This window comes from Cydia strobilella, chromosome 3 (genome assembly GCF_947568885.1).
Source record: "Cydia strobilella chromosome 3, ilCydStro3.1, whole genome shotgun sequence".
NCBI classification, from domain to species: domain Eukaryota; kingdom Metazoa; phylum Arthropoda; class Insecta; order Lepidoptera; family Tortricidae; genus Cydia; species Cydia strobilella.
The window spans coordinates 10,328,573-10,356,505 of record NC_086043.1 but is presented as its reverse complement, the minus strand read 5'-3'; the positions used below and the strand labels follow the sequence as shown (position 1 = coordinate 10,356,505).

Genomic DNA, 27,933 nt, shown 5'->3' with positions numbered 1-27,933 from the left:
GCGCGAGTCCGACTCGCACTTGGCCGGTTATTTAGCATGTATTAAGATATTTTACATAACAATGAAAAGTTAGTAAGACTATCCCAACCCACTGCATTGGTCTATAAACGAAGCTTGTGTTTTGATCCTTACCAATTAAAATGTGTTATTTACAATTATTTCCCGTTTTCGCAACGATGACGGAATGTATAAATAAAGTTATACGGGATACTTTCGTTTATAATGTAAAATGTAAAAGAATTAAAAATTTCAGTTTTTCTGGCGGAAGCCGTCATCGTCATCCCCGGTAGCCGGATACCTTTCAACGACAATTGTGTGTTGTTTCAAAGCAATTTTTTTATTTAAGTAAATAATCTCTCTCGCACGATTTACAATATAAACAGTGCGCCGAGCGAAATGGGTCGTAACTAAGAATAAACAGAGAGTGCAACGGAAAGCAGCGGGGACGGGGAACTGTTGTAAAGTTGTTTGCGCAAGATTAGATACATAAACCTGTAGTAGTGCGATACGTGGCTTTCGGCGGCTGCGCCAGCGGGGAGCGGGTCGCCGACCGGCTTCATGAAAAACCGGTGTCTCGCTTCAAGGGTTCCGTAATTAATGTACTTAACTGCCGAGTTTAAACTAGTAAAACCTGACTTCCAGATATCCAGCAATTTGGGAGTCTGTACCAATACCAAGTACCAATACAAATTTTAATTTTAAAAATCACTAGCAGAAAAATGCACACGCCAATACTTAATTTTTTTAGTTTAGAAGTCACATTTCTTTTAAGCAGCCTACATCTTACTACGTATGTAAATTATAGAATAAATAAGTTATACAGTCCTTTAGTTTAGAGTCTACGTAAATAAGGTACTTACCTTTTTTATAGCTTGGTTCGTTTTTAAAAGCTTGAAATGTCTAGAAGCTTCTTATGATTCGGGAAAAAAATTAAATACTGTTAAGTCTAATGTATTTATATGTAAGACATATAAATACAGTGTATTAATAAAATAATTGTTAATGTTTTGTTACGGATCCCTAATAAACCCTTATCTATCGGCACTTAGCAAACGTCGGCTTGCCGAGCTACCGTTTAGCAACACTGGTCTGGTTCTTGTCCGCTTCAAAATCAAACGCTATCGCTTCCCGGCCTTGAACTATTTTTTGTGCTACTCAGCACCGCCTGTCAGTCCGTAAGATTATCGAAACATATCGCAGTTGAAAGACACCTCAATATCCTCCACCATAAAATTAAAATGCATTTAAATATCTTATAGGTACCACCACCTAAAGAATAGCATTTCTCCAAAGCATATCCTTTTACATGCAAATGAGTAATGAATAAACATTACCTGATCTAAATTTTCCGACAAGTCGTAAAGGCTGAGGTTGTAGACAGTGTTTCTGGAACAAAATAGGGTAAATTAGTGGCGACAATTAAATATGCACGCCGTAATAACAAGGTGCGTTTCATTCGAGCAGTCGGGGATCGCAGCGCCGAGACGGCGAGGTGCACACCTGCCCAAACACAACTTAACATTCCCCGCGTAGCATCTTTTTATGGAAATTAGGCTATTCGATGCTAATTCTGTTTTACTTGATAATCATCACGTTTAGAGCTCGGATAAAGCTTGAGGCTTACAGAGGAAAAATATATTTTCTTTCGTTATGAGGCAGGCAAGCAAACATGCTTCAGTCAGACACGGGCCCTGGCACGACCGGAAATAACATCAACACGTTGGCGAATTGAAAAAAAGATGGAGGAACAATATTGGTCATTAACCAAACGTCACGTGTCACGTAATTCTAGGAACACTACCACATCATTGTACTTAGATGTCATGGGGTTGTTAAAGTGAGATTTAATTACATTCATCTCTTTCCATCCGTTAGAAAGCCCGGTACTATTTACCATTTGGTGATATTTGAAATCACTGACCAGTCAACCAATTTGATTCCTAGGCCATTAACTTTGGGGGTATCCAAATGGTTAATGTTTATAGCTTACCTGCCACCGACCATAATGGAGAAGTCATCCTTATCTAAAACACGGAAATGATCTGGCGCAGCCGCATCGCCGACGAACTGTTCTGAAGTTTCATCGCCTGTAACAAATCGATAATAACTTAGTTTATACCGAGTCATTGACTTAATGGAGTTACGATTCGGTATGAAATTAATATTCGTCGTATTACGGACAAGCTAGTGGAGGAATGAGCAAGCATGACCTGCGATTTGTGGCCTCGCATTACCCGACCGCCACATTACGCTGTCAGTTCGGTTTAGTGACAGCTTTCCCTTCCACTACCAGCTTCGTGCGTAGATTACATAGTCCAAAGCCGAGGGTGCTCTAATTTACACGGCGAATGTTACCATTGTTTTAAAATTAAGGGTCCCCGGCAAGCTCGGATCTCCATACAAATGTAGTTACGCTCTCATTTTAAAACAACTAGCTAGATTGCTCTAAAACTTTGTACTTACAATATAATAAGGTATATCAATGTCTGTAATTAGTTTATGTAGCTTCAGATACCATAGTAAAAAATACAGCGAATTTAAGTTTTTCATATAAAACTTGTTTTGGCTCTAATTCGTTTGTTTTATAAACTAAAAGTTTCATTACAATCCAACACGTAGTTTTTAAATGAGAGCGTAACTAGGTGCAATTCGGCCGAGCTTGCCGGGGACTCTTAAGCGAAATATACGACTCAAATCTCAATAGAAACAAAAACAATCAATGAAACTCACGCAGATAGGCCAGTTTTTTTTTAGTGCACAGAAATGTTTTAAATGCATAGGTAAATTTTTCAGTAATTTGAGATTGTGTTAAACGAGAAGTTCTAATAAAAAAACATAGTTACACGACTGACAATTAACAAGTACAGTCGACATCAGATATATCGGAGCGGCCAAGGTGCTCACAAATATCCGATCACGCCTCTATGGTCAAGGCGTTAGAGGTTAGAGCACTGTTCAGATATTTTTGAGCTCCTCGGCCGCTCCGATATAACTGATGGCGACTGTACATTAAGCAAGAAAAAGCAATAAAATCTGAAAAAACGTAGGCAAATTGCAGTAAAGCTTGTGTTTAAGTAATTTTATTCATCATGGTAATAGGCATTATTCGCCTATTAATAAGCAATCTATAGAATATTTTGCTCCACATAACTAACATAGGTAGATATCCGTTTTTTAGCAAGACCCAATATCACTGGGATTAAGCGAACAATGCACTCATTGTGCAGCGTTTATCAACAATGTGAATTTACGATTTCATAATCATCGGTTGGGAAATTCTCACGTATCAATATGACACGCTTTATTGGTTCCTTGCACCTGTGTCATTGTGAATTATAAATTCGATAGCGTGATCAGGTAAATACGTGTAACGGACGTTATTAATGACGGTGCTTTTTACAAACGGGAAGTTTAATTTGCACTACGATATATACTATTTACTACTATCAGTCGACTAACATCGCCAATAGATTATAGTAGACGAGGAGGCCGATTCTGAAGTAATGATTGTTTTGATACGACCTTGAAGATCGCTCACGCTAATTGGTGCATGCGAAATGCAATGAAAGTCGTCCCACGCACGACGCCGATCGCCAAGACATCGTCAAGGTCATATCAAAACCATAACATCAGAAAACCTCACGCACGCTGCTAACCAGCTTGTAATAGATTTCGACGTTAATTTATACTATAGATAATATGCAATATTGCTTACTATCTATTATATTATAATTGTTATCATTAATATCATTATCAGTTTTCTTATGGGCAAGAGAACAGTCGGTTGCAGAGATAGAAGTCTGTATGCAGGGGGGTCAGGTCAACTGTACACTAACAGTACCAACATTACTTATATTAGTCTGAATTTTATTCTCCCAGAATTCATGTAAACCGGCCGGTGACAAAAAACTTTTGCTGCATTCAAGGTACTTAAACTGTCCAATATTTTCCATATTTATTAGAAATCTTTTTTATATTCTACAGTCTACTCCAGAAATATTGACTTTGTTAAAAGGAAACAAAATTTTAACATAAAACATTAATGGAAAATAAAAAACTGCTTTTTATCGTTTTTATTTGTAAGTATGCTACCGCAAAACTCCGTCATTACTTACTATTACTACCTACATTAATTTTTTAGGTTTTTCTGCGAGCCCTTACTCTGAGAACTCCTGACTTGCCTGCAACCTGCAAGTGTCACTTTGACAGTGACAGTTGTTTGTTTACATTAATTCTGTGAGAATAAAACTCAGACTTTAGATATCAACAAACCAGAATAGCTAACTAGAAAGCACCTGACCCGTATCTTCTTTACTTCTACTGTGTATATCAGTAGCTACGTACCATATTTGATATGTATGCGCGCGTTGGCATCGGGCATCCACGCCTGTGCCGTAGACGCCAGCAGCACTAGCACCGCTCGGGCGACGGCCATGTTGCCAGCAGCCTATCTTGTCCTTTCTACACACGCCATCTCCCCCCGCCGTGTGCTCTGTAACAAGCAAAAATATACGTCAAAATCGCACTTGCGAAGTCGTTTTTAACTATTAGCCAAGAGTAAATTAATCAAGTGTTAACCTCCATCCATACAACGATACAACACAGTTGTTGAAGGTGGTGCTATTTACTAATACTACATACCTATTTACATTTATGCCGTCATAGACAGAAATTCAATGAAAGTAATTTCTGTCTATTTTAGGCGTGTGGTGTGTGGTATTAAGGTTGGCAGTCATACATATATTTACTAGTATCTGCTAGTTGTAGGCAATAATACGTAGGTACCTACATCAAGCCCATTCCGTAATCTGCGTTTACATCAATTATGATATTGATGTCCAGTAAAACGCGGTAATCTCTGTCGCAAATATATTGCAACATGAATATGCCAATCAATTTACTATACATTTTATTGCAGATGAAATCCTAGTTAAGTACCATGTTTAAGACGATAGTGGACGACCGCTTCTCCATACAAACGTAGTCCCCATTTTCCTCCCTGGATATTGACTTTATGGAAAATGCTTTTTTCATTTCTCATGCTCTGAAAGTGGGTCGTTGTTGTTTTAAGAAGTGTGCAGAAAAATTATACGTTTCTGCACTAGAGCATTTTACTTTCCCAGTAGGTTTTTTCCTTTTTATAAATAACGATACTTTTACCTATATTGTTAATTTAAAGTACCCTCAAGAAATACGTAAAAATGTAGACATAGTCATGTGTTTTTAAATGCACATGTATTTTACTATTTTTACTTTCCTCGCATTCGATATGAAAAGTAGTTTTAACTGGTGAAAGCCACATTTTAGTCTCGGACTATTGGTGCTCTCACTGCGTTCGAGCGCCAAACTACCTCGACTGGAATAATTGCCTTTCAACTTTCATCCCTTGGTTAACAATCTATGTACTATTAATTTCTTATATATTAAACTATAACTATGCTCCTTCGTTGGATTTTATCGATTTTTTGATTTTTATAAGAGGAGCGAAGAACAATTACGCATCAAAATTTTAAATTCCTGAATCATAATAATAAAATCAATAAACCTTTTAAAAAGTCTAACGTGGGGGCATAGCTGTGGTTGATATTCAACAAATTGTGTCAACATATTTTCAATCATGTTAATATCCAGAGAGGAAAATGGGGACTACGTTTGTATAAAAGGCGATTTCGCACGGGTCCTCCACTTTCGTCTTAAGAAGCCCGTTTTGTTAGTGTCCGTACAAGTTTGGCAAAACAGTACTAATAGACAATTTATCGGCAAAAACGGAAGTTCGCCGGTAATCTAATCGACTGTTCAAAACAATTTTATCACTTTTATCAGACAGCTAGACGCGGCCAGATTTTAAATTTATAATAAGTTTCGAATCGATCATGGAAAATTGCAGCGCGCAGCTGCGCAAGAGATTTCATTCTTGTAAAATAAGATCAATGGTTGAGAGTCAAATCTTCTTCTTACCTAAATTGTTCTGAAATTAGACCGGCAGACGGTGGACTAATTTATTATCTCACATCGTGATTGTTATCTCTTCACATGCGTGGTATAAGGCAGCTCCATATTCGTGGGACACCGGAAATTTAACCAGTTAATAGTAACACTCCTTAAAAAGAAACTGCTTAAAGCAAAATAATTACGTGACCTCGTTGTTAATTATCTCATTTGCAACTTTATAACACGTATCTACCTGCGTAGTAAAGTACTCTATCGCTACCTATTTGTTTTATCAGAGTTCAGATAAGTACTTAATCACTGTGGGTAGCTATAGTTCTTGAAAACATGTTTTTAATAAATGATCAAGTTTGTTTCTCACGCTATTTTAAGGTTTTTTTCATCGTCAATATGGAAATTGAGTGAATAAGAAAAAATAAATGATGGTAATAACGTAGTGGATGTCGCCCAGACGCACGCAGCTCGAGGCGAGCGGGCGCGGTCTCACGGTGCGGGATGCAATGCACGCAGGAGGTATGCATCCTCCCGTTTGTCAGGATTCGCATACTACTTTTTTCGTATTTAACTATTCTCGTCCATGCTAACATGTCTCGTGATTGTGAGAAGCAAAACTCGATTGTCTGGTAGCGCCGGCCGTGATCGGTTGGCTGCCCGCTTTGTTATAGTTCTCGTTTTTAAGCTCTATCTTTTATGCTTTGGTACAGTTTACTATTATTCACGTATTACACGACTGTTTTATGGATTTTGTAGTCAACATAGGCCTTACTTAGTAGCCATGTCCGTGTATCCGACCACGGTTTGGCACAGTGATCGTTAGTATTAGAAAGCTAAAATTTTGCAGGTCGACAAACTGATAATATAAAATATATATTTTTCGTTTTAATCCTATGGGCACGTGGCTAAAGTAAAAACATGGCTGTTTTTGGCTCTATGACATTGAGGTATTATGTATATACTAGAGTCGGCCTCTCGAAGAGAATGTTTCCGCACCTCAATGAAGTGCATGCACTTCATTGCGTAAATTGCGTTTAGTCCGCCTCCGACTACTGGCGAGGAGCCACATATCCGGCGATAATTTAAAATAAATATTAAAAATTAAAAATGCCTTTGTGCGTAATGATAATTTATACTAATAATATCTATAAACCTAATAAAAGCAATATAATAATATTCCACTGCAAAAAACTGTTGTTTTAAGCTCATTTAGATTATTTTGAAATTTCACTTAAAAAAGGCTCGCGGCCTGCCGCCATTTTGCTTTGACGCATTGATTACCATTTCGCAGACGTAACAGGACACGTAGTTAGGTTATTGTTCACAGAACATAATGCAAAGTACATATTGACATATAATTCTTTATCTCTTGTTTTTGTAGTGTATTTACTTTTTTATTTTACTTAAAGAGTATTTTGTTCGTTAAGCGCGATTAAATCAAAATTGTTACGAGTCAAAGAAAGGATTTTATTACTATTTTTACATAATTTTTATATCGCCCGTGTTACATACGTAACCATCTACCGTCACAGTTGAAAATAAATAAATAACAATTAATCACGATTCTTTACAATGCGTATGTAGGCAGAATATGAACAGTTGTCATATCAGTTTCACCTCTGGCTAAGCTGCGCTTATTCTTTAGCTTAGTGACAGGCGTCAAACGCAGAAAACGGCGGACACCTCGCGGACAGAATTTGTTCTCGACAGCTTGTCTATACATATAACTCATTCAAGTCAGTGCTCTACGGTCAAAAAACATTTAATACATATTTTCGGAAATAATCGCTCTGAAAGACCGTAATTATGCCCCCCCCCCATTAATACGAAAGAAAAAAATAACAATTTTGAACATCCAACCATGGTTGACCCATTTAAGAGTTTTTGCTAAAAGTTATGCTATCCTCTCTCAGTAAAATGACGGACGGGCAACTACGGAAATCTACGAGTACACTTCTATTGGCCGTTTTGTTTAAATTTTATGTTTTTACTTTCTTATTTATACCTTCCACAAAATCTACTATCTTAATATCTATTGTATTTTCTGCGTAAGATAAAGTAAAACGGGTCAAATTTCAAACTTCCGGCACAAGCATGATGAGTTCATCAATTTGGAACGTTTAAAACAATTAGTTTACCTACATATGATATAGTTATTTGCGCAACAAGAGAGGAAAGTTGGTTTTTCTTGCGAGTGTTGATTTTAAGTCCCGAGTCGCTTCGCTCGTGATTCAATTATAGAATCTTCCGCTTACTCGGGACTCAAAAACACGAGATGTAAAATAACTTTGCTCTCGTGTTGCACATATAATTTTCACCTCAGTAGTGAGAACATATTAAAGGTTAAAATGTATTTCGAATTTGTAATAGACCCCGAAGTATGAAGTGACAGTTCATGGCCTTCACTAAATTAAAAAGCTACTTTGTTTCACTCCCTGGAGTGAGGATAGTCGCACTTTCGTCACTCTCTGGAATGAGGAAAGTAGACTTGTTCGAGCTGCTGAGATGAAAAAGAAATTCGGCAGAGATCTCAATTCTCATTTTAAATATTATCTATCTCTTTAAAATTGGACACAAATTATTTACCTATGTTCCAGACTTTATCATATGCATCGACACATTTACCCGTTTGGAAACAATTATTTTATATATATACTTAACAGCTATAACATCGCCTTTTTGAGATTAAATTGTTTACAAGCGAACCATGCGGGTTATAAGTGCGCTTTAGTTTAAAGTTCACATCACGTTTGTCGTTAATGGTTAGACAGAGAAGAAACAACGAGTACGTGTCGAGTGATTCTTATGGCTATATAAACACATTAAAATGGATACCTATACAGCATTAGAGGGAGAAACAAACAAAGCGTATTTCACGCTACATTAACTTAACATTTGCTTAAACAATTGTGAATAGCTTTGTAACTAAAAAGGGTTGTGATTTTCAATAACAGAAGGCGTCACTCAGTGCACAGATGTGGCTCAAAGGATTGACTGGGGTGCAAGCGCAAGGCGCAGTGACGTGCTGCAGTAAAATAACGCTGGGCTTCTGTTGCACGCCGATTGTTGCATTTTCGCAAAACGCTTAACAGAATATCGGTGCACTGCGTCTCGTTAACGCGAATTCTGCTGCCGGTTCGGTATGTACTTACCTATACATGTATTACTTCTGTGAACGTACAATTTATCGGCGCTGGATCTGGCGGCACAATTACTGTGTTAAACAAACGAGCGGTTATCGAGCGGAAGGTAATAGCGTCGTTACTCTAATAAATTATGTTACGGAGCAATCTTTGCATCATCGATATTGGTTAAGTACGCTCGACATTGCAACCGGCGCACTAAAACGTAATTAAGTTCGTGTTAGACCAAACTTAAATTAAAGCATACATCTGTTACAGACTGAAACATGTCGCGCACTAACTTCGAATACGAAATAAGAAACATACGAAAATGCAAAGAAGGAAGAATGAATATTTTATGGGAAGGGCTGGTTGGAAGCGTTATTCCTACTTGTTACCACCGGTAACAACTTGGTGGTAACTAGTGGGAATAACCCGTTTGGAAACTAGCAATGGAAAATATCATATAGGGAAATATACACGGTGTTTCACGACCCACCGATTGCGCTATTATTTTAATGGGGGTAATTTTTTTATTTTTTTTACAGGCTCAGTCTACAAGCTTGTAATGCAACGTCACTAAAACGACGAAGTATCTTGTGTAGAATTACCAGTCGAATAGAATTGTTAAGAAAACTAAACAACGAATATTTTTTAAAATATTTATCGGATTAAAGAATAAATACTCAAAATGAGTTTAAAATAAAAAAAAACTGTTGGGGTGTCTCAGGTTTTCAGTGGCTCAAGGCTCAAGTAACACCGTGTATATCCTAGTTACTTAACTTACTTATTTCTCAACTCGCGCAGTTTGGAATTTTAATGGATGGAAACTTAAAGCGTGTGGAAAGTGACTTCTGGATGGGGTTACATTTACACATGCCTATGTTAGGTATAAATAAGATATGTTTGCAATTACGCAGACGCGGTTGACATTTGAGCTTGTGGCGTGGCCGTTGCGTCGGTCCCACGCGGTCGAGGCTCGGGAAGCTGCGGTTCTTTCTTTGTCGACCACAATGAATATTTCTCACTGCCGTGCTCAGAGGATAACCTACAAGTACCACGCTAAGACGATAAGTGTCAGTTTTTCGCCATATTTACATATCAGCGTACAATTTATTGCCGCTTCTGGCGTTGTCACGCGTGAAATGTGTGTTACAGTAAATCTGGTGTCTGCTTAAATAACGTAAAAGGGATAGAGGATAACTACGTGATGCGACTGTCAAGTATGCTTTCATACTACTAGTTCTGAATCATTCAGATGCTTTCGTTGCTTCAGAAATGTGAAAGGCATTACAAACTGTAAGTCATTCGTTTTAAACCCAGCGATTAAATATTAACAAGCGATAACGATTATACGGATAAAAATGTTGATTTAACGGTTACCTACAATATCTACTTGCTATAGGTATTTCATACTTACCGGCATAATTCACGTGGGGTGGGATTGGCGGGAAGAACTTTTTTAAGATTCCTACCAACCGACTCAATCAGTGCCCCTTCCAAAAGTTATCTTAGGTGTCTCAATTTTCTATAGAAAGTATCACTTTTCTTAGTAATATTTAAAAACTGCCCAGTGCCTTATTTAGTATGTCGTGTTGGTCAGAAGAGGGTTGTTTATATTAATAAATACGTTAATAATAGAATCCAAGTAACTGAGGTTATCATTGTTATCGGCCGCTGTAGCTATCTGAGAAGTCAATAATTAGCTGCGATTCTACGCTGTGATTACGCTAGTTCGCTCGTGATACCTTAATGACATCTTCGTTAGCTGCGTATTTAATTTAATTGATTTGATACCATTTTTTCAGAATATATTGGATTCGATTATAACTGCTAGATTTTTTCTCGCGATTTCGTGGTGGAATATTTTGTGTTGGCAGCATTTGCTTCTCGTGCTTTGAACCCTCGCAACGCTCAAGATTCCACTTGTTTTTGGAATGCTCAGGTCTCAATCAGGCACGAAAAGTTAAACCACAATGTTGCTCCCATTTGAATGTTTACTTGTTAGCAATTGAAAAATTAGGTTCCCTGGAACTTAAACGCATGAAATTGTATTAGGTATGCCATTTAAATTACCTTGGACGTTAACTTGACGTCCACGATACGTATATGTCGTTACCGTCCACGGTAAATTCAAGGATACCTACTGCATTTCACCTCATACAGTGATGTATAATGCTTTCTTAATACAGTTGCTCAAAAAGTGCTACTTTACATAGCTGTTTAACGTGCGGAAAGTTGGTTTTCGCGAACTAGTGCTTTTTACTTTTCCTATTTTTTTTAATTTATCCTTGTTCCTTTTCATGACTACTTATTGATGAGTGTTAATATTAATTTCCTTTTAACGTCGTAATCAACATAAAAACCTACTGTTAATGTAAGAATACGAAAAATATACATATTTCATATTTTACTACTTATCTCTTCATCATTATAACAAGTTTATTTTTTAATATTGAATATTGAAAAACCGTTCTTAATAAGTTGTCTGAATGGGACGGAATAGCTATGGAAGGTAGAGGTAGGAATAGCTGCCGAAACGCCTGTCAAAGAGGCGTTTTTTCTTACTGCAAGCATCGTGGATGATATAGAAAAGATGTCAATCTCTATACAGGGCGTCCCAAAACTATGGGACATGAAGGGAAAGTACCTTAAATATCGTAGATAGGATATTTTGCCGAAAGAACACTTTGTTATTTTTAAAAGTTCATTCAAAGATTTTCTAAAAATTACTTGCTTTGTCTGGGAATCGAACAGACTTAAATGTGAAAAAAAAATTACCCGTATTTTTATGATGCCAATCGAAAGAATGGACAAAAAAAAATATTCTTTTTAAGTAACATAGTATCTTAAAAGAAAGGAATCACTCGGGACGAGTGAAGTAATGACATACTTTCCGCACTAGCATCGAAATGTGCTATCTTGCTTTGCTCTGCTTTATTGTAGATGGATAAGTGTCCAATCATAAATAGAGTCAAGAGTTCCTTCAGTAAGAACTAGTATAAGAGGAAGTAATATTTTGTAATATTTACGATGTGTCTTAACTTAATTGTATCTGAAACATAACTTAATTAATTAAACAATGAAGTTGGTGCAAAGAAACTGCATCAAACAGCATTTGGTAGAGCCAACTAAAACAACTAAAAAAAATACATAACTAGGTGGAATGATGTCAGTAGGCTCCCTCCTTAAAAAATCTCATTGACCTCTGGGTCGCCCTCGGTAAACTTGAGTTAAATTTCAATTTGTGTGGCGCCTGACGCATCTTGCATTCAAATCTACTTACTATACTTCATTATCTTTAGTGTGACTCATTTACAACTACCCAGGATGTTGATAATGTCATTTTCATTCATTACGCCTTTACAATCGTCGTTAAGGAATTTGAGCTCTAATTGTTTTGCTATTTATAAATAGATCTTTTTGAACGAATTTAGAAATGAGTAAAGGAAGGAAGTCTAAACATTCTGTTCGTCATATCTGGAAATCTCTTTGCATGTGAACAATAGAACGAATAGATAAATGATGTTTGAATCAGATATGGAAGAAAGCACTCAACCTTAGCTATCGGGTCTGTTCACTTTCTTATTTATTAGCCTTCAAACAATAGATTAGTTGTTGTAGTCATTGTTTAAATAAAGTAAGTTAAATTCATGACGAAAACACATTCCTGTCTTCCATATAAATTGCCTCTTGTGACTGTCAAATTATAAGCATGTAATATTTCACGGTTTCAAGTGTTTCAACTCCTTACTAGCCTGTAACCGACTTCAGTTTCTAAAACAAATACAAAGGCTAACAAGCGACTCCAGAGTACATTTATCTTTATTATAGTGAAGTTCAACTCAATATGCCTGTAGAGTGTAGAGAGTGTAGAGTCGACGACGTGGAAAGGGCACGCTAAGACTGTCAACAATGTGTGCTCTCTCCTTCTCTCCCGTTGCCTCTACGCCATCAACCGGGACTACGGCTTTTTGTTTGTTTGTGGCGACCGAACGCCCCCACAAGCACACACTGCTTTGAGCCCATGCTTGTATACACAGTACACACACTCGGATCGTAACAAACAATAGCTCTATGAAGAATTGACCACTCACCAATTTGAAGAATAAGTTACAGATAGAAATCCAATTTACATCCAAATCGACCTAATGGTCATCGCATCACAATCATCTAGAGAGCCAAATCCGAGAACACATAATTTTGTCACTCATTTACCAGACGCAGTCTGGCCACTGATCACAATTAAATCACAAAAGCAGCCTACGTGTCACTTAAGATCACAGTTGTAACCGGTTACGAGAGTAGAGCATAAACTTGGATGCAGTGGAGCTTAAGAAAGCGCGGGCGTCGTTCAGGCGAGCGGAGCGGCGTCACGGCGTGGCCTTACTCGCGCAGTGCATTCAGTACTGGCGCGGGCGGCGCGGCGAAGGAAAGGCGCCCCACCAACTGGAACCCGAACTTGCCCGACACCCCGGCAGCAAGCTTACTTGCCTCTTTTTCTAACATGCGCGTGCGCCGATGCTACGCTCACCTCGATACTAGAAGCGTTCAAAGTTCTATTTTATTTTGTTTTGTTTATTGACGCTTCTAAATGAGGGGCCATAAAATAGAAACGTACCTCGTGGAGTAAAAAATTAGAAGGGCAATGTTTAGGGTTCGGTTCTTGGCTGGCGAGTTTCTAGTAATTGCATTGAATCGTTTTCAATAATCATAATGCAGTATCGTAGCGAACGGTTGTCTTACAACATTAGAGTAGACGCCTTCTAAAATGCGTTACTGCTGAATTGTGATACTAATCGAGATAGCCATAAAGAGAGAACATTGTTTTAAGTAACTGAGTGTTATTACACAGTTACATAAAGTCAGAATGCTTCTTGCTAATGTAAGAAGTGGAAACATCATTGGGATTAAAATAAACGCCACTATAAAATAGTCTGACAGATGTGGCACACTCGCTCCCCTCACCCTAGGGCCCTCGACGCTCACTACGCTCAGGTAGACGAGGACGAGCCAATGACCGATGGCGGGCAAAAAAATATAGTACAGACTAGAGAAAGAAATAAGAATAACGACTATAAAGATTTGTTATGCCTAGGTATACTAAACTAGCAAATCATTGCATATTCTACTATTAAGTAATGCATAATATCATACAGCAGTATTTTTTTCTTTATAAAACCAATGTATATTAGTCATTCTACCTCAATTTAAAATAATGGTTATGAAAATCCTAAAAATAGAGACGACAATTTTGTATACTTATTTAAAAACATCAACTCTATTAGGTATAAACTATAAACTTAACTAGCATCAATCATTGTTTCAATTTATTTATAAATCAAACCCTAATGTCAGCTGACAGTAACTAATGACGTAGACATAATAATATTTATACGAGCTCATAAGCAGTGTGCTTATGATACGAGTAGGTTAGCGTTATGAAATTATCTCCAACTTTCTAGCCGTCCCGTCCAGACGACGCCTGCCGCCAACCGCCGTGGGGAGGGAAGGATATCTTGTTAGCCGTTTACCATAACCTAGTATAATTTTAAAGAAAGATCGTATAAAATTACAATTACCTACAAAAACGATATCGAAAAGCCATTGACTGCGCGCTTTTTCGGTCTCGATAGAGCAGCCAGATTTCCATACATGTGATCGACGCCGATGCATACCTATAAAGAAACACTGATAAATAAAAGAATTGAATTGGTATTACATACTTTGTTTCCCACTAAAGCTTATTTGTTGTTTGCTTTGTCTTAAGTATTTTCTCAGTCTGTAAATGGACTTCAATTAAAATGATAACTATAATAGATTAATGAGTATGGATACTCAATGAGTGTTTTTAGGGAAAGTGTATAAAAGTTTTGACTAACTATATATATGTTCTTAACATCTAGCTTTCTAGATATATATAGGTTTCTAGACGATTCTATAATGAGCCTAAATTACAAGTGCCTTAGTGCCCGATTACGGATTGCGATGGATTTAAAAATTAAATTTAAACGAAGTACAATGTTCAGAGCCATTTCGCTGCGTCTACCTGGTCTGCACGGGATTTATGTACGTGTCAGGTGCTGGATTGGTGCGACTACCTGCGTTGATACTATTGTATCTTGTCTTGCTAAGTAGTGAGATTTCCCATGAATTTTGGTTACGTTTCTTTTATGATTCATTCAATTGTAATTTTGTTAAAATCGTGTTAAGATGTTTATCGAAGGAAAAATATTGAATCTAATTCAATCCTATAACTTAATACACCCACATGTAATAGAAAGTTACGCTGATACTCGAATAGTAGAATCATAAAGAAAACTATTGGACTATAACGAAGTTATTGTTGCCCCGAGCAGCGTTGCATACTCCACTTGTGTTCGTATTACCTAATGCCTACGTATTGCATTATTAACATGACAAGAGAGAGCTTGTATCATCGCCACGCTATCCAGCCTCGGTGTATGTGGTCCGATACACTCTACCTAATTAAACTACCTCTTGACATCAATAATAAATACAATCCAAGCCAATAACAAATTATCTACTATTGTAACTAAGTTACGTTACAATAGTGATGTCTCATTCTGGGCTGGAATGTATTTATCTTCCGTTCGTGTCATTTGTCATTTGCAGACATGGCATCAGCAAAAACATCCCTTATTTGGATGTACACGTACTTACTATCTCGAACAAATAGTTTTTGTTTAGGTTAATGGACCACATTTATTGTCTATTTTCTGCGAGTACCTAACGTAGCAGGAGGTATACCACCAATAAATTTTAATGCAATATGCGTTCGGAATTTACGACATGAAGTGTAGACCAATCACTACAAAGAATTTCGAGGAGATAACTATTTAACAAAACGTAGGGGCTATTTAGAACTTGAAAATTTATATATATTTGATCTAATATTGACATCACTTGCTTGTGCAGCTCGTGAGTCCTTAGTGTCATTACGTAATATTTTGTGGGAGCGAGATGTTATAATTATTGATTTTAAAATTTCGAATGCACCTCCGCTTCTGGAGTTTGATAAACATTCAAAACATAATATTAATGATTATGTGACAGAGGCATGTAACTCATGTCTACAGGTTCCATAAGACTACTTGGATCTATATTAGAATCCCTAATTTTTTAATTCTATTTTTGCATTCCCTAATATTGTTTGTCATAATGATCATTTGTCCTAACAGTCCTAACAATCATACCCTAATTTTGGTTTCCCTAAAATTGTACGGATAATCTTTTTTGCCCTAATATTTTATTTCCTAATGTCACTTGCCATATTGATTATTTATCCTAATGTAATGTTCCATAATTGTTATTTGTCATAATTATTATTAGCCCTAAAGATCGTATGTCCTAATCATTATTTTACCTAACTCGGGGGTCGCAGTTCTAACATAACCTAACCTACTTTCCTGGCAGCGGTTTGTTTTTGCGAGGGTCGCAGTTGTAACCTAACCTAATTTTCTAGCAGCGATTCGTTTTCGCAAGTTGATTGTTATGTTAGGCCAAACACCCATTAGGACAAAAAAGATAGGGCAATTGATTTGAGGACAAACGTTGTTAGGGATTGCGAGGATTATGGAAACAATAACATTAGGAATATTGATCGTTATGGTAAAAATGTTAAGGACAAATTAGTTTTATGACAACTATTACATTATGGAAAACAATTGTTATGACAATTATCGTTAGGGTTAGTGCCCATTAGGACAAAACAGTTAGGGCACGTGACTTTAGGACAAATGTTGTTAGGGATTCCGAAAGAGACCCGAATACTTTGGGCAAGTATGAGTCGTTAGAGTGGTCCTCAATCCAAATTGGGCTAACGTTGGGATTGTAGTAAAATTCTTTTGGACCATCTCGTTTGCACTCTATGCGTGCGCCGCAGCTCTGGAGTGACGCTTTTGGGATGGGAGCAGATAGGCTGATGGTGAGTTGCTATTGCTGACCTAACAATAACGCTAAGATGATAATTACAAATGGCCATAGAATAGTGTAGTCAAAAATGTTCCAAAAGTCCTGCTATATTTAGTTAGTCTGTGAGTTTTAACATAGATTGTCTCTTTAATGGATGTTTGCCTACGGCGACGTAATGTTCGACTTTGTACTGAATAATGTACTAGGAAAGATAAACAGGAAGAGACCGAAGATGGCCGATAGGCCGGCAGGTAGTTTGTTGGCTTTAGAAAGGAGGTAGTGCGAATGTATAGAACTTATATGTTGTTACTACCTTTTACCTTCGGGTGACAATAGTGCGGGCGATGTGGACTGCGGGCACCGGCGCTGAGGTGGGTTATCGCCCAACCTATTTGTCACATTCACATTCAGGTTTACTTAGCAGATAGTGCAATGGACTAGCACAAGGCATACTTTAGTCCAAACGAAATGAATAAAATATAGCAATTGTTTATATCGTGAAGTAAAAAAAAGTCATACACCTGCAAACATCACAAAGTTTACATCAGATGAAAACAGGGTAGATCTGCTCACAACACCGGAATTACTCGTCGCTGTGTACTTTAGCCCTGAATTACGCTATCTGATATGAAACGGTTTACGATCTCGTTGGAGGCGATTTGCATATCAGTGTCGGGTGCGGGCGGATTACTTATGTACGCCTCGAGACGGGGGACAATATATTCTGGCGAAGACGACGTCGCTTTTGCCGCCTACGGAATCCCACCTACCCTACAGATATGTTACAGGATATACTAGTAAACCTCGTGAAGTAGTAATAATTTATTTGGGATGAGAATTAGTATAAAAAGTAGTTCAACCGCAATTAGCAATGCATTTAAGCTGTTTACAGATAAGTAGGTAGATATAAATAGTTCGCAGTATCCTGAGCAGTTCGAAAATAGTTATCTTTGGCGCGGCGTGGCAGGGGAGCGCTAGAGATACCCGTCGGATGGGGCTTTGCTAACGACATCGCCCGACATTTCACTCCGCAAGAAAGCCCGGCTACATCTTTTCCCCGCGGACCGCTCAGATAAGGCGGCACCATTTGTCATTACCATATCTCGTCTCTGTCGGTTCGTCGCCCTTAAATTAATAACTTTCACGCTGAAATATAGCGGCAATCACTTAAAATACGCTTTGAAAAGGAATTACCTAATATGAAAACAACCTAAATATATTGCGTGACTGTAAATCGATGATATGGTAATCTAATGCCTATTATATAACACATCACATCACAAAGAGGTCGAGTTGCATTCCGATGGTAACTATTTATAACAGTTCATGGTCACGAACTCCACTTAAAAACAAACCTAACTTTAGAAAAATTACACCTTCACGATATTTCGGAACAAATTGTAGCGTTGCGTTTCTTACCTTTGAACTAAATCGAATAATTAACACTTCACGTAGTTAAAATTATTTGATATGTTTAACCGTTTGCTATGTGATTAGATACAATTAATAATCAGGTACAACTGGGGCATGTGTGCAGCGGTGACACATGTTTATGTTGAAGATTTCTGAGATAAATGGAATATGTAGTAAAGTACCCAAGACTTACTATAGGTTAAAGTCACAAACAAAGACACATTCTTGGTCGTCAATGTCTGGCCTCGTGATTAGATTGTATTGATAATCTTACTGTGTCGCCTACGGCTGTTTGTCGATACGAACAACAATTAATTAAAACTAATACTGGTTGTTCGTGCAGCGTGTTAATACAATGGCTTTCTACCTACATACATTCAGCTGCGCTGCGAGTTTCAATAAACAACGCCTTGGCATTGTAACAAGTCTTTATTGCACTACTTGACATATCGAAGCCACGTTTCAACTCGGTTAAACTCCCAAAGTCGAGACTTAGTAAACAACGCGAGGCTTTTGCGTCGTTAACCCGGCGAATACGATGGATAATTAAGAGTTGTGTTTAGGTTGAAACCCCGGAATCTGTTCCACAATGGGAACGTTTCGGTTAACCACAGAGGGTAAGTGAGGGATCATTAAAACGTGCCTCAACACATTGCACGAGGGACATTACAGGTGTGACACAAAGCGAGTCGCGGACGCAGCCACTGACGATCTAATTCCAAACAAATGCAAATTGAGCGGGCGCGGGAACGACGAGCTGGACATCCGCTTAATGGTCGCATTGTGCTCACAGCGCTAATGGGCTCGTAATTGGCACGAGGTCAGCCGCGGGCACCGCCTCACCTGTGAGTTATCCTGGCCTAGCACGCTCTAGCTTCTCGAATTCGTCGTACATGACTCCCTCGACCCGTATAATTTAGTTTCACAGGTAATTAAGTCTAAACTCATCACTGATTTCATAACAGCGTTGCTGCTGGCCCGGCTTGTTTATAGAAACGCAAGCGAGGTGCCCAGGTTGTTCGCTTAGACACGTTACTGTTTTAGTGCCACCAATTTAATATCTGACAAGCTCTGAAGGTGATCGCTCTGTTGGGAGAAACAAACTATGTATCAGTTTAGTACTACGATATACACATGCTTCCAGTACTACCTACAAAATAGTTTGACCTACCTACTATTTATTGTCCTTAATGCCAATACTCAATAAAGTTTAATGTTTTGTTTACTTAGCAACAGTTGAGGTATTGCATATTTATCTCCAAAGTAACAAATACTTAACGATTGCCCTTTGTTAGTTGCGACCAATGCCACGTCGTGATATAGGTACTTAAGCCTTTCGCAGAGACAGGACAAGTGTGCAGTTTAGTTACAATTTCATTGCATGGAGATAAAGTTTAGATTGGGCGATAACAAATGCATAATAAGAGGCGGTCCTCGCGTGTCGTTTCAGTCGTTTGGCTGTTGGCTTGTCCTTGTTTCGCTGGCCGCAGGAAGTGGCTTGTTGTAGGTACTCGCAGCCGTTGGTCTGCGCTGACCCGTGTCCGCGACCGCGAATACTTTTAACAAAACTACACGGGAACTTTAACGTCAGACCGGAGATTTCATTTGTTTCATTTGCAGTATAGCTTTATAGCTGCCTGTTGTAACGCACGATTGTTGTTTTTAATCTGGGGATCTGCACAACCGTACCCCCGCCAAGACGAGCAAAGCAAAGCGCAAGGGCACTACTAACCTTTTCTCGAAACGCTTCGTCCAGTTTTTGAACCCTCATAACTTGAGTTTGGATTATACCAGATAAAAAAATGTTCAATTGCATACTTAGAACTAGATTTTATTAATATCTACAAAACCCGGATTTCGTCACTCGCTCACTGATGATCACCAAAACCCTTAGGGTACTTCCTGAATTCCTAGGAAGCTAAAATTTGGTATGTAAGATAGCATTAGTACACCAACAAAAAAAAATTAAAAACTTGAAAATGTTGGAATTTTGTATGGGGAAACAATAACCGCTTAACTGATTTAGTTGAAATTTGGTATGTAGATAGCTCTTGTTATGGGGAAGGATATAGAATGGTTTTTCACCCCAAAATCACCCCGTAAGGGTGAAAAGGGGGTGGAAAAGGGGGTTGAAGTTTGTATGAGGAATCAGTAAAAAGCAGATTGTATAAAAGATGCCCCCATATACGTATTTCAGGATTTTTAACAGTAAATCACGCCCAATCTTTTAAAAGCGGGGATGGAAAATAAGTAATTTAAGAAATCCTACCAAAAACATTTTCATGTAAAATATTGCTAAGCGAAACCATAAGGCTCGCACTGTCAAAAAATTATTAGCCAAGTTTCTAACTATACAAGCCCTAACTTCATAAACCTTACACCTTAGGCAAAATATGTGGCTTATGGCCGTTTTGTTACTGCAAGAACTATTGTATGATAAAATATATTGAATAGTGAATAAATTTTTCACCTTACGGCTCATGTCAAGGTAGCAAAACGGCCAAGCCACGTATTTTGACTAAGGTGTAGTTTGTGAAGTTACAATACAATACAAATATTCTTTATTGCTCACCAATATGAAAAATAACAAGTTAAAAGAAGAAGAAGTTAGGGCTTGTATAGTTAGAAACTTGGCTCTACAAGAGATCTGATAACTTTTTGACAGTGCGAGCCTTATGGTTTCGACTTGGTAGGCGTCTTGGCATTATTTTACATGAAATGTTTTGTGGTGGGATCTAATTTTACTACAGCTTACATTGTAACTGTTGATTCGTTACGTACCAATTGTAGCATTTAATATTTATTTTAGTGGGTAATAGAGTTTTCTACAAAATGTGCGCTACAATGGCGCTACAATATTTCTAATGCGGGCTGTACACACTCGTCGAGAGACCCCGAGACAGACCAAGAACGAGTGTGTAGATATCGTGAATTATGTTACTGCTGTTGTTTAATACCTACATAGGTAATAGGGCAATATTACAAAGACCAGGAAATAGAAAAAATGAGAGTGAGATATTCGAGGCTGTTTAATGTTTATTAACGCAAGGCTGACAATTACTATTGGCTGTGGCTGCATGACAAGGGCGCTCGTCTGGCGGGTATGGGCCACAATAATTATTCGGGCCAAACATTTTTGTCGCTATGGAAATTTTCCTCTACGAAAGTCCATAAATAAGTTTGCCACTTTAAGCGTTATCATCGTTTTTAGTTTCCTAACTAAAAGGCTCTAGGCCCGAAGCCCGTATTTAAAAATTGATGTAAAATTTGATCTCATTTTGAGTATTTGACATTACTCGCCCGAGCATCTCGTTCGTATTTTAGACGCCCTGCGCGTAATAACATAGGTACTCGTCTATACGAGTACCTATATATAACCTATGATGATATTTTTATTTACCTACCTATGTAGGTAAATAAAAATATCATTTTTTAAATACCTTCCTGTAGGCCTGTATAAAGCGCCGCACTAATATTTCTTCGGTACCTATTGTAAGGAAAATGTTTGTCTATCTATACTACCGAAACTATCTACGGTGATTGGGAAGGGTAAATAAATATTAAGGGATCTTAGAGAAAGTAATGTAAGGACGCTAAGAACAAAAAAATGTCTGGTAGTGTCTTTAACAAGTCATCCACTTACCTTAGGAACATAGATGGTAGGATCCTATAGATGTGCTATACGCGTGCGCCCGTGAGGGACAGAACATACGCAATGAGACAAAATTAAAAATATGTTTTAACATTCCTGACAAGTGACAACAACCTACGTAATGTGGTCGGGTTATTTGTTGCCCACCATAAACCATACTAAATTTACGGTGGGGAATATAAAAGAATGTGAGACTGTGACAAGGACAAACAATAATAGCGCTTTCTCTGCTACTCCTACAGAAAGATACATAAGACTATCTCGTTCGGTCATTTCCCCCCACCGCTCATACCTGATCCAGTTATAGTCATGCTATGCTATGTTGTAGTTAGATTCATGCTTAGGAAGCTACTCTGTGTCGTTAGTGTAATAGTGACCTCTGGCCTAAGAGGCACCCGCAGTGGGGCTAATTGGTTACTTTGCCAGATGGCCTGAAATTTATCTAAATTGGCCCGTTGCAATGGCATTCTCACAATTTGCTGTCAAAGGTTTCTTTGATTGAATGTGACGCAATGCAAAGTGATGCAAAATGATATCGGTAAAGTATAGGTTATTCTTTATAAGTAGGTACTTATAATTTGTTTAACAAGTAGTAAGTAATAAAATACAGTAAGCAATATAAGCAACAAAAGTACGAGTATGCCTAACAACAGTCCAGTATATATTTTAAAATATATAGATTCTTAGAAAAAACAATCGCTATCCAACAATTTTATTAAATTAAATGTTATCGGACCATTATAGAATTATGTCAAATAAGAATAGTAAAATAAATAACTATTCAAAACAAAACCAGCAACTAGCATACATAATTGTCTGCAGGGGTGCTAAGCTAATAGTTTTGCCAGCTGTACTTGGTTCTTTGGTGGCCCAGGGTTCCATTTTCCACACTTGTGCGAAGTCGCGCTCGCGCGCCGATGCATACGCTTCTACTCCCACGCGTCGCCGCCTCTTATCGGGACAATTAAATCGCAACGACCCGCGGCTGACCCTTGTCTCATCTCCAGCTTAATTGCAACAAAACGGCGGGCGATGAAAAACACTAATGATAAAAACAACACGGAGTGAAGTCGACTAGACAGAGAAAAAAAATGGTTATTCATATTAAAATATTTCTATATGTAATTTCAATACTTTACCAAAATGTTACTATTAAGGTGGGATTCCACCAGTGTGCGGCACTGTGCGGCACAAGCATATTTTACTGAATATGCTTGTGCCGCACAGTGCCGTGAGTGCCGCAACAACAAAAATGCTTGTGCCGCACACAAGGGAGCCTTTAATCAAACAAACTATCGCGCTCCGCTCACGCCCCGCCCGCAAAACGCGCCTGTGTGACGGAGCCTTTACAGTCGCATTAAGAAATACTCTATGACGCAAAACGCGACTGTGTGCCTTTGCAGTCGCATTCAGAAATACTAATAAAAGGTGAACATTTAGAGGGCAACTGCAACAGCGATATGTACGCAGTTACCACACTGATGCGAATTCGCAAGTCACTACGGCGTATGAGCGTAACAGCGCTATGCGCTTATATAGCGTTAGCGATGTCTCGCTCACACACCGGACCGACTTGCGAATCTGCATCGAATGTGAAGACCGCCTTACTGTACAACATTACCTATACTACTGATGCACTGTACGCGAAACGCGGATGATGTCACTCAACTTCCTTGATAAATTGCGTTGATGTCGTTTACATAGTTGCATTAGAGCGTTTTCACATTGTCCGAACCGATATCGGATATAGGAATTCTACATCCGCGTAGTCCACTACAACAAACATTATGCCAACACATACTCACACAAACAAATATTATCGGTCCAACAGCTGACGGGGGACTCCGACATGGCTGAAATGATCGAAAGCGGCTTTCCGATATCGGAGGTCGGAAGGCGCCTATCAGTAAAACAGCTGCAGGCGAGTGCTATATGGCATCCAGTCCGCCTTTTTTACGTTCTCTATCGTTTTTTTAGTAATAATGATTAATTTAAGTAATTAAGTATTATACATTTTACTTCCATCCGACATCCGATATCGGATCGGGCAATATGAAATCGCTCTAGATAACAAGCAAATCTTTTGACAATTATAAACATAATTTAAAAGTATTTATAAGGTACAAGTTATTAGCTTAGCATCTCTGCTTACAAACATGTATGCAGGGGTGCTAAGCTAATGGTTTTGCTGACTGTACATTGCGGTTAACTTCGAAAGCGGGGTAATTTTGAACATTGATAATACTCGTATCTACTCAACTAGGTATAAAAAACCGCTTTCTACTGTAGCATAGCAAAGTAAGCAAGATGCCTTAGGTAAGGTAAGCGTTGCAGTATAATTATGAAAATGCCAAATATCTATAAAAGGGGCATTCCAGGAGAATGTCGCTTACGTTACGCAATTCTTTTAATATTTCTAAAAATGCTGAGAAAGCGATATTAGGTCTGGTATGTTTCATGTAAAAAATGGCAGTGTATTCGTGAGCTTTTCGGATTTGATTGAGGTCGCTACCATACAAGTCAAAAGCGTTATTCTCGTGGAATGCCCCTTTTATAGATATTTGGCATTTTCAAAATTATCTTGCTTTCGAAGTTACCCCAATGCACCTTAATTAATTTATATTTAACATTGCTTTTAAGATGACAGCAAAGCAAGTTTTGCTTCAGACGGGCCATGTGTGAGCAAGTTTGTGTGGAGGTACATACATACAACCAGTTCTTCCAATTTGTGCCTGACAATTAATTTAACTTAATGTTGTTTGGTTGGTATCTGCATCGGAAATATTAACGTGAACGGGTTTTATGGTTCATTTTTAAATTTGACAGGGTAATTGTTTTTATCGTTCGATTACGTTTTGGTATCATATTAAATTTCATGTAATTTCTTCGACTTTTAAAAGTAGGTACTCAAGAGGAAATTCGACGAACACTTCTCCATACAAACGTAGTCCCCATTTTCCTTTCTAGAGATTAACATTATGGAAACACAATACAATACACTTTACACAATTTGATGTACTTATAGGTAAATTAGGTATAGGTACCTATAGCTGCAGATTGTTTGACTTTTTTGGTTTAATTACGAGTATTAAGAGGCATAGCCAAAAAATTGCGACCATCTTTTTATAACCTACTAACCTAGCTCTAGCTAGCTCTTGTAATAATGAAAAAAAAAATATCGAAAATAATGAAAAATTTGGTTGTTTCATACATTTTGGCTGGTCCATTTTCTATGGGAAGGTAATTTTTTTTCCGCGATTTTGTGGCTGGTCCCATAGTCAAAGTTGCTCAGTATAATCCCAAAACCTCCCTGGCAACGGCAATGCACTTATTTTTATCCACTCTGTATACATCTGATTGTGTAAACATATTTTTGTAAGAGGAAACTGGGGGCTGTTTGTAACATGGAGAAGCGGTTGTCCACTTTTGCCTTAGGTAAATGAATAAAACTTTGCGGTTAGTTTAGTTGCTTATTAGGATCGAGCCCATTCCAAATAAGTAAATCGCTGTCAGCAGGTACCTAATGGCTACAGTTGATCGTACCATTTTAAAGTAAGCAATCTCGTGTAAATACCTAACTGTTTTAACTTAAAAGGCAAACTATTTATGTCTTTTCCATTCAGTAAGTAATTTATCTAAAGTTTAAGATAAGAAGTAGCGTTTAGGATAGGAAGATAGATGTATTTTTTTTAAATAAAAATATCACCCAAAACGTGTCACACAATATTTTTTTAAATTTAATAATATAAACATTTATTTACATAGTTGATATATACAGTGGTACTACTAAACTAAATTAATAACTAGCTTAAATCTAAAATAGGCCCTTGAGGCATTGTACCAAGGATGCTGGCGGCATTTCCTCGTTGTATCGCAGTGATGTTCAATATAATTGTTAATTGCAAACTGTGAGTATCAATCAACATTTAATTTTGTTCCAACTTGTCCCGCGAATATACTTAAGATAAAAACGCAGCATTCGCGATGTGTTACTGTCAATAGTTTCCTACCTTAAAAAGACCCTGCATTGGTTATCAGATATTCTAAAGCAAAATCGCAAAAGACACTTCCGCGACTTGACATTACAACAATAGCGATGCTTTTGTCTCGTCTCGGAGGTCGACAAGAGCGCATAATGCTTATAATTAATCTGCACTCAAACAGTGTGAGAATCAAACTAAATGAGCAAGCACAGCATTCGTGAGAGCCGACTGCAACAAAAGTCGCAAAATACTCTTTCCCACAAGTGGGAATATAGATTTTCGTTGGGAATTGCTTTGTGTCAACGATAAAAACATAGTGTTAGTTACTAATCAGCTAGGACAGGGGGACGTAAGGACAATAGGCAATTTTCTTCCAGTATTCCCAACGTGGTAGACAATGGTGGAAATGCGTGGGCGAGTGCAGTGCGTCAGCCAGCTTCAATGGTGTTGCAGCTCTCATATTATTATTCTTAAGATGGGCTTAAATACGAAAGACGCATTTCTCATATATCATTTCTGATTAAATAAAAGATAACTGCTTAATTTTTTGCTGTAAGTATGTTATACATAACTTGATCTATTGATAAAATAATTATGTAATCTCGTATGCACTTATACCTTATAATTATAACAGTGTCTTAATAAATCTTATGATATGTTTTCCTTACATTATGATGTAATATGACGATCCTGTAATTGGCTTTCTAAAAATATTTATTAGAACTTGAATTGTTCAAATTTTGTCAGAACAAGAATCGATGTTTCGTTTTCTTCATTTTTCTCCTATACCGGAACACAGAATAAGTAATATTTAAGTAGTACTACCGTACAGTAGGTAAACTTCCTATAAAACCGAAGTTTGACCGCGATTCAGGGACGAATTATGCTCTCTCTTTCTAATGTATGGCACTTTCCCTTTCGGCTATTTATAAGGCTTTATCAGTGGTCGTATTTTATGTAATGGGACGTCAAGTTGTGACAACCCTAATAATTGCTCGGCCTCGGAGCAATGCTGAGCCGAACGGAGCCGAGAATGCCCGAAAGGAGGAGTTTCGCACCCCTAATTGGAATAGTTAAAAAATATTAATAGATTGAAGACCATCACGTCCGGGGCCCCATAACTTACCTGCTAGCCAAATCAGTTTCTTTTTAGGGTTCCGTACTCAAAGGGTAAAAACGGGACCCTATTACTAAGACTCCGCTGTCCGTCTGTCATCAGGCTGTATCTCATGAACCGTGATAGCTAGACAGTTGAAATTTTCACAGATGATGTATTTCTGTTGCCGCTATAACAACAAATACTAAAAACAGAATAAAATAGAGATTTAAGTGGGGCTCCCATACAACAAACGTGATTTTTGACCGAAGTTAAGCAACGTCGGGCGGGGTCAGTACTTGGATGGGTGACCGTTTTTATAGATAATGGTACGGAACCCTTCGTGTGCGAGTCCGACTCGCACTTGGCCGGTTTTTTTCAAATCATTCGACGCGAGAGATATATAATAGAAATTATATAAAAATTTACTGCTGTTGTAGACCTACGTTTTTCTCCGTGGTTTTTCTTATAGTTTTCTAAAGCTTTATTCTTACATGGTGTGAAATAATGAATTTTAAATACAGACAACATCCCTATTACTTAATATAATATAAACATTAACAATACAACGTGCCCAAATACGTTTACTATAATAGCCAACGTAATCTCAACTGTGCATACAATGACAAGAAACAAGATAGTGTTCAGATCTGGGGCCTGAAAGGTATTTGTAGTTGCATCTAGCGAACATTTCGCACGGAACATTGGAACACCAAGCATTTGTGACGAAGCGATTTCGTACCGGTTTGCTTTAGCATTGTTTGAATATGTAAGTTTACCAGAGTCGGT

The 27,933-nt window shown here is 37.9% G+C and overlaps 1 protein-coding gene across 2 annotated transcripts in view; it reads right to left on the bottom strand.

Annotated features, from left to right (window-relative positions):
- LOC134755842 (semaphorin-1A-like) overlaps positions 1 to 27,933 on the bottom strand; it is a 164,333-nt gene that overhangs the window by 17,422 nt on the left and 118,978 nt on the right. Inside the window, exons 1-4 of one of the 2 annotated variants that reach the window (XM_063692461.1) lie at positions 13,163 to 13,451; positions 4,345 to 4,492; positions 1,991 to 2,087; positions 1,335 to 1,386 (exon numbers count right to left, since the gene is read on the bottom strand). In XM_063692461.1, coding sequence (XP_063548531.1) covers positions 1,335 to 1,386; positions 1,991 to 2,087; positions 4,345 to 4,435 — 240 coding nt within the window. In that variant the 5' untranslated portion in view covers positions 4,436 to 4,492; positions 13,163 to 13,451. Of the gene's footprint in view, positions 1 to 1,334; positions 1,387 to 1,990; positions 2,088 to 4,344; positions 4,493 to 13,162; positions 13,452 to 27,933 lie in introns of those variants that run through there. The other variant, XM_063692462.1, reaches the window with a different exon arrangement.